Source organism: Bubalus kerabau, chromosome X (assembly GCF_029407905.1).
Source record: "Bubalus kerabau isolate K-KA32 ecotype Philippines breed swamp buffalo chromosome X, PCC_UOA_SB_1v2, whole genome shotgun sequence".
NCBI lineage: Eukaryota > Metazoa > Chordata > Mammalia > Artiodactyla > Bovidae > Bubalus > Bubalus kerabau.
In genome coordinates, this window is record NC_073647.1 from 19,831,148 (window position 1) to 19,843,425 (window position 12,278).

The 12,278-nt window shown below is 38.8% G+C and overlaps 1 protein-coding gene across 1 annotated transcript in view; it reads left to right on the forward strand.

Moving 5' to 3' along the window:
- The window catches only part of STK26 (serine/threonine kinase 26), a 67,147-nt gene that overhangs the window by 32,501 nt on the left and 22,368 nt on the right, over positions 1–12,278 (forward strand). Inside the window, exon 3 of the mRNA XM_055563770.1 lies at positions 11,874–12,104. Within this exon, the coding sequence (XP_055419745.1) occupies positions 11,874–12,104 (231 nt within the window). The remainder of the gene's footprint in view (positions 1–11,873; positions 12,105–12,278) is intronic.

Below are 12,278 nucleotides of genomic sequence, written 5' to 3' on the forward strand. Positions count from 1 at the left end.
TGTTCCTATTGCCATTTTCTTAATTGTTTGGGGTTTGATTTTGTAGATGTTTTTCTTCGATTGTATTTCTTGACTATATAAGTCTTGATAACATTTATTGTAAAGCTGGTTTGGTGGTACTGAATTCTCTTAACTTTGGCTTGTCTGAAAAGCTTTTGATTTCTCTATCAATTTTGAATGAGATCCTTGCTGGGTATAGTAATCTTCGTGGTAGATTTTCCCCTTTCATTACTTTAAATATATCCTGCTATTCCCTTCTGGCCTGTAGAGTTTCTGCTGAAAGATCAGCTATTAGCTATTAAACGTATGGTCTTTCCCTTGTATGTTACTTGTTGCTTTTTACTTGCTGCTTTTAATATTTTTTCTTTGTATTTAATCTTTGTTAGTTGAATAGTATGTGTCTTGGTGTGTTTCTCCTTTGGTTTATCCTGTATAGGACTCTTTTCACTTGGACTTGATTGACTATTTCCTTTTCCATGTTGGGGAAATTTGCAACTATCATCTCTTGAAAAATTTTCTCATACCCTTTCTTTTTCCCCTCTTCTTCTGGGACCCCTATAATTCGAATGTTGGTGTGTTTGATATGGTCCCAGAGGTCTCTGAGACTATCCTCAGTTCTTTTAATTCTTTTTACTTTATTCTGCTCTTCAGAAATTATTTCCACCATTTTATCTTCCAGCTCACTGATTTGTTCTTCTGCTTCAGATATTCTGCTATTGATTCCTTCTAGAGTATTTTTAATTTCAGTAATTGTGTTGTTTGTCTCTGTATGTATATTCTTTAATTCTTTTAGGTCTTTGTTAATTGATTCTTGCATTTTCTCCATTCTGTTTTCAAGGTTTTTGATCATCTTTACTATCATTATTCTGAATTCTTTTTCAGGTAGTTTGCCTATTTCCTCTTCATTTATTTGGACTTCTGTGTTTCTAGTTTGTTCCTTCATTTGTGCAGTATTTCTCTGCCTTTTAATTATTCATTTTTAAACTTATTGTGTTTGAGGTCTCCTTTTTCCAGGCTTCAAGGCTGAATTCTTTCATTTTGGTTTCTGCCCTCCTAAGACTGGTGCAGTGGTTTGTGTAAGCTTCATATAGGGTGAGATTTGTGCTGAGTTTTCTTTTGCTTTTTCCTCTAATGGGCAAGCCTGAGTGAGGTGGTAATCCTGTCTTCTGATGATTGGGTTTGTATTTTTGTTTTGTTTTTGTTTGGATGAGGCATCCTGCTACTGGTGCTACTGGTGGTGCTACTGGAGGGTGCTACTGGTGGCGAGGTCTTGTATTCAAGTGGTTTCCTTAGTGTGAGTTCTCACTATTTGATACTCCCTAGGGTTAGTTCTATGGTAATATAGGGTCTTGGAGTCAGTGCTCCCACTCCAAAGGCTTGATCTCTGGTCAAAAACAAAGGTTGCACAAGTGGTTTGTTATGGAATTAAGTGAGATTAAAACCAATACCCAAAAACGAACAACCAAAGACAAACCCCAAACAAATGGCAGTTACAAAATCAGGCAAATAATAATTAAAATAATGGGGTATACACATATACACCAATAAGCAAAGTCAAAACAGTCCAACAAAAATAAAGTAAAATAGATTGACCTGGTGAACAAAGGAAACCAAAAAGTATATCTGCCAGTTAAGAACAAAACTAACTACAGCACAAACTGAAAAACAAAATTAAAGCAAGGTGCCAAGTAGGGAATAAAGCAATGAAAGCAAAACTAACAAATATGTTGAGAGGAAAGGAAAGAAAGGAAGAATAGATATTCAAAGTTAAATAGAGGTAGGTAAAGAAGATTTATATACACTAAAGATTAACTGGAAGGGGAAAAGAACAATAGGAAAAGCAAACAAAGGAATAAATGTAAAAATAATAATAGGTTTAAAAAAATTAAAATTAAAAAAGAAGAAAAGAGGCAGAGGTTTGTAACAACAATAAAAAGGGTGATTAAAAAAAACTCAAAAGCTTAATTAGATTTCATAGTGCCAATAAAATCAACAACTACAACAGAGGGAGGAAAAAAGAAAAAATATCCAAAAGAAACTAGAGAACAGGTGAAAACATAAGAATAATAAATATTTTTCCTGAGTCACTGCTGTCAGGGTCCTTTCCCTCACTGGGAGTCACAGTCCACCTCACCTCCCTAGAATGCCCTCCAACACTGTGCTGGTCTCTGGACTTGCTGTGGGGGCAGCTCAGATTCTAGTCTGGTCCAACTCCTGTTTGTTCTTGCCTCCAGTGTCCACAGCTATGAGCACTAGTGCATCTTCTTTTGGGGGAGCTCTGTGTCTTTTTATATATTCTGTAGACACAGAGTCTGCCTAGTTGATCGTGTGGATTTAATCTGCAGCTTGTACAGCTGGTGGGAAGGTTTTGGGTCTTCTTCCTTAGCCACACTGCCCCTGGGTTTCAATTGTGGTTTTATTTTCTCCTGTGCATGTGAGTCATCCACTGGGGTTTGCTCCTGAGGCTGCCCTGGAGGACTTCGGTCTGCCCCAGTGAGGGCCAGTTGCAGAGGTGGTGCAGCTGCTTGGGTCTCAGGAGTTCTGGCAGCACTGGGTACTCAGGGGAGTTGGCAGCTAGGGCAGCAGGAAATCTAGTGCTCTAGAAGAGTATGGCAACCAGTATTGGCTGGTACACTCCAGTCTTCTTGCCTGGAGAACCCCCCTGACAGAGAAGCCTGGCAGGCCACAGTCCACAGGGTCACAAAAAGCTGGACACGACAAAAGTGACCCTGCGTGCATAGATGCAAGACTTTTTTTCCCTGTGGCAGCTCTTCCCCAGTGAAGGTTGAGTGTGAATGTGGCTCAGCTGCTTGGGTTGTGGGGACCCTGGTGGCACCAAGTGTGCAGGGACACAGACTGCCTCAGCCACAGGAGTTATGGCCCTATCAGAGTCTTTTTTGAGCTTCTGATAGCTGGTGTTCAGAAGGCCTCTTTGGCTAGTCTTTCTCTGTAGCTCTGCCGCTTCAGGCATTTAGAGGGCTCCCTTGCCTGGGGTCCTTCTCTGTTGTTTGCCCTGTCAGGCACATAGAGGGGCCCCCCTGGCTGGGGCCCGACTCTGTAGATCAGTGCATCAGGCACTTAAAGGGGCACCCTGGGTGGGGTCCTACTCTGTACTTGCGCGCATCAGTCACTTAAAGGGGCACTCTGCGTGGGGTCCTACTCTGTAGTTCTGTGTATCAGATGCTTGATGGGCCAGCCTCTCTATTGTTAAGCTGCCGATGCTGGCATGTGGGGAAAGAGAGGCTATGGTGATGGCTCCACCCCCTACATGTGACTCAGCAGTATCACCTTGCTTCCATGGCTGCCTGGCTTTCCTTCATAGGCATTTCCCACCACAGTCTCCTCCCTCATATCCCATCAGTCTGTCTCTCCACAGTCAGCAGAAGCCCTCACCCTGGGATTGCTCCACAGTCCCTAAGCTCCAGCTCCCAGCCGCTGCGGCTTCTAGGGGACCTGCATCCCTGTCCAGGGTACGTGTGGCTGCGGCAAGGACTGTCTAATCCTCATTCCATTTAGGCTGACAAAGATCAGCTGTTTCACTCTCAGCCTTAAGTGTTTCTCCTCTGACTCAATTTCCCTGATGTGGGGATTGGACTTCTGCTTCAGTTCCTACACCCGCCAAGGGTAGGTCCAGTCTTACTAACACTCCTGTTCCCCCCCCACTAGTTCCTTCATCCTACAGAGTTTTGCGTGGTTCTATATATTCTTTTCCACTGGTCAGGTACTCCTGTCTGCTCTCAGCTGGTGTTCTGCATGCACTTCGGTGTCTGAAGGTATATTCCTGATGTGTCAGTGGAGAGACATGTACTCCACATCCACCTACTTCTCTGCCATCTTGTTCTCCTAATTTCATTGTTTTACATGTAACTGTCCAGTTTCCCCAGCACCACTTATTGAAGGGACTGTCTTTTCTCCATTGTATATTTTTGCCTCTTTTGGCATAGATTAATTGACCATAAATGTGGAAGCCTATTTCTGAGCCCTCTATTCTGTTCCATTGATCTGTGTGTCTGTTTTTGTGCCAGGACCAAACTGGTTTGATTACTATAGACTTGTAGTAGTTTGAAGTCAGGTAGCATACCTCCAGCTTTGTTATTTTTTCTCAGGATTGCCTTGGCTATTCAGGGTCTTTCATGGTTCCACGTAAAGTTTACAATTATTTGTTTTAGTTCTATAAAAAAAAGTCATGGATATTTTGATAAGGATTGTATTAAATCCATAGATTGCTTTTGGTACTATAGACATTTTTAATAATATCAATTCTTCCATCCCACGAACACGAAAGATAACTTTCCATTTGTTTGTATCATCTTCAGTTTCCTTTGTCAGTGTTCTATAGTTTTAAGAGTATAGAAAGTTTCACCTCCTTGGTTAAATTTATTCTGGGATATTTTTTTCTTTTGCTGCAATTGTAAATGGTATTTTAAAATTTCTTTTTTGATAGTTTATTAGTAGTGTAATATAATTATGACAGATTTACATTGTTGTACAGCAGAAACCAAGACAATATTGTAAAGCAATTTTCCACCAATTAAAAAATAAAATCAGTTAAAAAATGAAAACAACAGATTTCTGTATATAATCTTGTATCCTGTAACTTTACTGTGTTATTCTCTTTTTTTTGGTGGAGACTTTAGGGTTTTCTATATAAAGTATCATGTCATTTGCAAATAGTAACAGTTTTACTTCTTTCCTTCCAGTTTAGATGTCTTTTATTTCTTTTTCTTATTTGATTGCTGTGGCTAGGATGTCCAATATGATGTTAGATAGAAGTGGTGAGAGTGAATATCCTAGCTAGTTGGATGGCATCACTGACTTGATGGACATGAGTTTGAGCAAGCTCCAGGAGTTGCTGATGGACAGGGAAGCCTGGCATGCTGCAGTCTATGGGGTTGCAAAGAATCGGACATGACTGAGCAACTGAACTGAATTGATTCCTGATTCTGGAGGAAAAATTTTGACCCTTTTATCATTGAGTATGATTTTAGTCATGAGCTTGTCATAAATAACCCTTATTATGTTGATATATGTTCACTCTGTACCACCTTTGATGAGGGTTTTTATCGTGAATGGATGTTGAACTTTGTCAAAAGCTTTCTCTGCATCTGTTGAGATGATCATATGATTTTTATCATTCCTACTGTTAATGTGGTATATTAAGTGATGGATTTGTGACTATTGAACCAATCTTGCATCACTGGAATAAATCCTACTTGATCGTGGAGTATGAAGTTTGCTAATATTTTGTTGAGGATTTTTTAATCTATATTCATCATAGATATTGGCCTGAAATTTTATTTTCTTACAGTGTATTTGTCTGGTTTTGGTATTACAGTAGTGGCGACCTTACAGAATGAATTTAGGAGTGTTCCATTCTCTTCAGATTTTTGGAATAGTTTGAGGACAGGCATTAGCTCTTCTTTATATGTTTGGTTGAATTCCCCTGTGAAGCCATCCAGTCCTGGATTTTTGTTTGCTGGGAGTTTTTATTATTATTACAAATTCAGTTTCACTAGTGGTAATCAGTCTATTATCTATTTCTTCTTAATTCAGTCTTTGCAGGTTTCATATTTCTAGAAATTTGTCCATTTCTTCTAGGTATCCAATTTATTGGCATGTAATTGTTTGTAGTACTCTCTTCAAGATTTTTTTGTACCTTTGTGATATTGATTGTAATTTCTCCTCTTTCATTTCTTATTTGTTCTTTTGGATCCTCTTTCTACTTGGTGAGCCAGTTTAGAGGTTTTCAGTTTTGTTTATGCTTTCAAAAAACAAGCCCTGGTTTCATTGATTTTTTTCTATTGTTCTTTAGTCTCTGTTTATGTCTTCTCTGATCTTTATTATTTCCTTCCTTCTGGTGACTCTTGGCTTTGTTCTTTTTCTGTTTCTTTAGACAGTAGGTTAGTCTGAGATTTTTTTCTTGAGGGAGGCCTGTATCACTGTAAACTCCCCTCTTAGATCTGCATTTGCTGCTTCCCATCGATTTTTGAAAGTTGCGTTTCCATTTTCATTTATCTTGAAGTATTTTCTGATTTCCTTTTTGATTTCTTCATTGATCCATTGGTCTTTTAATAGTTTATTGTTTAGTCTCCACCTGTTTGTGCTTTTCCCATTTTTCTTTTGTAGTTCATTCCTAGTTTTATACCACTGTAATTGGGAAAAAATGCTTGATGTAATTTCTATTCTCTTAAATTTGTTGAGAGACTTGTTTTGTGGCCTTGTGAGCTATCCTGGAGAATGTTTCCTGTACACTTGAAAAGAATGTGTTTTCTGCTGTTTGGGGATGGAATGTCCTATAAGTCAATACCTATTAAATCCAACTTGTCTATTGTGTCATTTAAGACCATTGTTGCCTTATTGATTTTTTGTCTGGATGATACGTTCATTGATGTAAGTGCAGTGTCACAAGTTCCCTACTATTGTTGTATTATTGTCAGTTTCTCCTTTTAAGTCTGTTAATATTTGCTTTATATTATTTAGGTTCTCCTGTACTGGTTACATATATATAAATGAATATAATATCTTCTTGTATTGATCTATTTATCGTTATATAATGCCCTTCTTTGTCTTTTGTTATAGGCTTTGTTTTAAAGTCGATTTTTCTGATATGAGTATTGCTATCCTTCCTTTCTTGTCATTTCCGTTTGCATGAAATATCTTTTTCTACTCGCTCACTTCCAATCTGTGTGTGTCTTTAGCTCTGAGGTGAGTCTCTTGTATAGCATATATATGGGTCTCATTATTTTATCCAGTCAGCTACTCTGTGTCTTTTTTTTTTTTTTTTTACTGGCGTATAGTTGATTTACAGTGTTCTATTAGTTTCTGCTGTACAGCAAAGTGAATTAGTTATATATAAATATATACCCACTCTAGATTTTTTTCCTATATAGGTCATTACAGAGTATTGAGAAGAGTTCCCTGTGCTATACAGTAGGCACCCTATGTGATTGGAGCATTTATTCCATTGGCATTTAAAGTAATTATTTATAAGTATGTCGTTATTGCCATTTTATTACTTCTTTTCCAGTTGTTTTTGTAGTTATCTGTTCATTTCTTCTGTTTCTTCCCTTGTTGATTGATGATGTTCTTTAGCGGTATGGTCCTTTCTTTTTAGTTTTTTTTTTTTTTTTTTTAATCTGTGGCAGATTTTTGATAGGTGGTTACCATCAGGTTCCTATATGTTGACCTATAATGTACTTGTTTTAAACTGGTAGTCATATAAGTTCAACCACATTCTAAAATATCTACATTTTAAAATCCTGTTCCCCTAGCATCTCTGTCTCTATAAAGTTGCTTCTGTGAGAGTATCCCTATGCAGTCTACGTGTACCCAGTGGCTTTGGTGGGAGAGCTGAATCTGACGTGAGCAGGAGTCACACCTTCGCCCAGGGTGTGCTGGCAGCTATCACCATGGTAGAAGGTGGGGCTAGAGATGGAATGGCTAGAGCCAGGGCTTCTCCTATGCTCAATGGCCATCACCACCCCATTGGGGGCAGTTGGCACCCAAGGTACTGGGGCAGAAGCCCTGAGGATCAGGTCCTAGCTGGTTCCATTTCAAGTGTGTGCATCCCCCCGGGCAGTGGCACCTCTGCCCTAGTGGAGAGCAGCGCTGAACAACAGGGACTAGCAGAGGACTGCGGGACAGGCCAGGGTAAGTGCTGAGACCGTCCTAGCAAGTTAGTCAGAGCCCCAGGCAATCTTCAGGCTGTTTCCTCGTGTGCATGCTGGTAATGGCTTCCTTCTCCCTGTTCAGAGGCAGGGATGTGTCCAAGGCAGCTTCCTTCTCTCTAAGAGTGAACACTCTTATTGGTGGTGGCAGCCTTTGCAGCAATGCACTGCACTGGAGCAAGAGAAGCTGGAGTGGGCACCCGGCCAGGCTGGGGAACAGGCTGTGGCAGTTGCGGGAAACCAGCCAGAACCCCAGGTAGTTTTCAGTCTGTTTCCTCTGCCTGGTTCCATGAGAGTAAGCAAGTGTGTGCATGTGCTTCATGAGCAGAGTGTTGGTTTGGTTTCTTACAGCCCTCTGCTAAGTCCCAGTGGTTTTCAAACCAGCTAAGGGGGCTGTCTTCCCAGAGTCATGCCCAACAGATGTCTTTAACCCATCATTCCCCAGGGAGGATCCCTGAGACTGTGAAATCCCCCTCCTCTTGTGTGTCCCGTACTAGAGGCACCTGTCCTGGCCAGATTGCATTTCCTCCCTTCCTACCCAAATCTGTGCATTCTTTGTTTGTAACCTTGGTTGTAGAGGAGCCGTAAAGATTCCAGATTGTTTTCAGCAAGAGTTGTTTCACGTGTAGATGTCTTTCTATGTGTTCGTGGAAGAAGGTGAACTCAGAATCCTCATACTCTGCCATCTTGATCTCCCACCCATCTGCCCCTGACTTTCCATGAGAGACAAGATGATGATCCTCCATTTTTTCCCTTTGGACTTTCTAAGAATATTTCCATAGTAAAAAGCTGTTATTATCATTGTTGTTTTAGTGGTGATCATACCCTCTAAGACTTCAGTTTGCAAAAATGTACCTATAGCTGAAGAGTTCAAATCCAAGCAAAGGACGGGTGATAAAGGTCAGGAATAACGAGAATGTCCTGAGGCGGATCTCTGAGGTTTTCATTTTCACAGACCCATTTTTGTGCAGCATGTATAAATCATCTAACATTAGTTGTTGAGTAAATGTGACATGAATTTAGCCATTCATCCTTTTTGCTGTTGCAGAACTTAGAGCTTCTTCCTGGGCTATGGCTTTGAGAAGGCAATGCAAACACAGATATTTCAATAATTCATTTGCAATAGAGATAGATTTAAACATTTTAATATTCTTAAAAGAATATTTGATTTGGGTTGAGAGGGAGCTGACTTGATTTTCTTAGAAGAGTGAATGTGAATGATTGGGCAAACCAGCGTCTTTATAAGGTGGTTTTTAAATTACATTGCTTGGAGTGTTTACCATTTATTTACTTGACTTTTGCCCTTGCTTGAAAAGCCGGAAGGAAATATGTCTTAATAAAGACTTAGGATACTTTGGTTTAAGAACCTGGTGACGTGGTGAATGGGGAATTAGGACTTAGGTATTGTCTATCCCAGATTTAGGAAGTCAGGGAGGTGAGGTTATAACTAGTGAAAACTTGTTTTCAAGATTCCCTTCACTCTGAAAATTGGGGTTTTGCATGAGAAAACCCCCAAACAATAATATTTTAGTCCCCCAATGAAAGATTGGGAAATGCAAATGTTCTATGAATGATAGATCTTTCTCTTTTTCCAATTTTGTATTTCTTGATTTAAAATCTTAAATTACACTGATGAGTTAGGATTCACTTCAGAGCATGTTTAAAATTCAAAATGTGACTTGATTTTTAAATCTTTGATTTACATACTTTCAGGAACCCATTTATTATAGAAAGCAAGAACAGCTGTGTTCTCCCTTGGGGTGGTTGTTTCAGTCAAATCCTTTTAAAACATGAATTAGGAAGATTAGGATTTAATCTTTGTTTCTTCCAACAACAAAAAAAATCTCATTATACAGTTAATATACCTCCTAGTCCAGAATGTGTTATCAGAAAGTACATATTGTCTACTTTTTAATCAACGGTATATTTATAACTTTTAGAGTATTTTGTATGTTACATCAGGAAACCTGAAAGATTTGCTCTTTTTATTTTTCCAAATTCACTGAATTTAGGAAACTGTAAGGTGATGAACCTATCACTGAGCCATTTGGTGAGTATTTTTGCCACAAGCTACTAGAAAGAAAAGAACCATTACCAAAAGTAGGAAGAAGTAACTTGTGGGTTAGCTATTATGTGATAGTAATCACAATGTCTTGGTAAGAAATTAAGCACCAAGTTAATCAATAATGATGGTACTCAAGTTTTGTAGAAGGTATTATAACAAAATGTTGGCATTAAAGAAACATTTGCAATTTACAGAAGTCTAAACTATTTTTTAAAGCCCATATGGGCAGCTGAAGATGTATTTGTCCCATGTGCATACTGGAGGTGGGTGGAGATAACAAGTAGCTTGCCATACCAAAGAGACTATGGCATACATGGAAAGTTGTCTTTTAAAAATGGAAAAAGTCCAATCAAGGAGAATGGGGAAGTTTGTAAATTAAGCAGGTCATGTGTAAACTGTCTTTTAGGCAGGTCAAAAAGAGAAAAATTGGTGAAATTCTTTAAAATCAGTCATAAGTTTTTAAGTTACTCAAAAGCGGGCAGTTTACTGGGTCTATTTGGTGATGATGGTACAATGAACTTGAGAGAAAAATAATGTTAATGATCTATTTGTCTAATAAAAAAGATATTAGGGAATGATGCTAATAACTCTATAATTTGCCTTCTGAAATTGATGACCAGGTTAAATTGTAATAAATGAACAAATAATCTAGGTGCAATTAACAAATTAAATATAGACAAGTTAGAACTATATAACATTCTTCTATATTTTGAAGGAATCCAAAGTAAAGTTTTAGATGTAGACTAATAAGGCAGTTAAGTATAAATTAGATTGACATGTACACACTACTATTATATTTAAAATAAAATGCCCTTCCATGAAAAAGTAAAATTAATTAATAACATGCCCTTTGGTTTGGAAATAAGGTTTGGAAATCCTTATTTCTACTTGATCAGCAGTATATATTCAGCAATATGAATTTAAGTAAGGTTAAGGGTTGCCCATTGAAAAAGACTCTGATGCTGGGAGGGATTGGGGGCAGGAGGAAAAGGGGACGACAGAGGATGAGATGGCTGGATGGCATCACAGACTCGATGGACGTGAGTCTGAGTGAACTCCAGGAGTTGGTGATGGACAGGGAGGCCTGGCGTGCTGCGATTCATGGGGTCGCAAAGAGTTGGACATGACTGAGCGACTGAACTGAACTGAACTGACTGAAGGGTTATCCTGTGGGAGTCAAATTTCAAATAAAAATTGTGCACTATTAGATATAGGATATTTCTGAGTCAGGGAAGGACAGTGAATTTATAAAATCTAAGTCTTGCCAATATATTTGTTAACCTGAAAACTTATGCTTGATTCAGATTTTGCTGTAGAAAAATATTGACTTATTCTGGAATTTTATTTTCAGCCATTGATGAGAGCATTACATACAGATGAAAGTTGAAAGTGTTAGTTGCTCGGTCATATAGCCTACTCTGTATGACCCCATGGACTATAGCCCACCAGGCTTCTCTGTCCATGGGATGCTCCAGGCAAGAATGCTGAAGTAAGTAGCCATTCCCTTCTCCAGGGGATCTTCCCGAACCAGGAATTAAACCCAGGTCTCCTGTGTTGCAGGCAGATTCTTTACCATCTGAGCTACACATACAGATAGGATCCCAAATAAAGAAGAAAAAGGAAAAAAAAGACTTGTAGATTCTTGGGTCTTTTGTGTTCTGTGTTGTTTACATGGTGGTTTTCAAGTACAGGTGCTGTGATTGGGTTTTCCAAGTCGGAGAGTTTAAAGGTAATATTTTGCTGGTGGAATGTAAGAATTTTAATGACGCCCCTACCTACAGTAGGTTAGGTATTCTCTCACTATCACTACCATTGCACTAATGTGCAAATTGTATATAGTCAGCTGCTTTATTCTAAAAAGAGTCTGGCCCTTTGGCATGCGCCAGAGACAACATTTGCTGTATGAGATTGTTTCTGATAGCAGGATCAGCTAAGCCCATTTAATTTGGTTTTCCAATAGAATATGGACTACCCGTTTGGGTTACAGTTGTTCTAACAAAGCATATGTGGAGAGTCAAGGGAATTTGTATGCTTTCTTTTAGATAAATGTGGTATTGTCTTACATGATTTATTTTCCTTCATTTAAAACTTGGATACTAAATGTTTGTGTTCTTCCCTTTCTTCTCTCCCTGCCCCCTCAGAATAATATAGCCGATCCAGAAGAGCTCTTCACGAAATTAGAACGCATTGGAAAAGGCTCCTTTGGAGAAGTTTTCAAAGGAATTGATAACCGTAGCCAGCAAGTGGTTGCTATTAAAATCATAGACCTCGAGGAAGCCGAAGATGAAATTGAAGACATTCAGCAAGAAATAACGGTTTTGAGTCAGTGTGACAGCTCATATGTAACGAAATACTATGGATCATATTTAAAGGTAATGTGTGCACTGGATCATTTAGGTCATGAGGTACTTTCATTATGAGTCTTTCTTTTTTTAATTCTGTTTTTTGAAAGGCAGTGTCTTAAATTAGGATTTGGCAGCCTTCGGCCTTCAGGCAGAATCCAGCTCCATTTGTAGGGCCAAAATAGATTTAGATTTAGCAGCTGT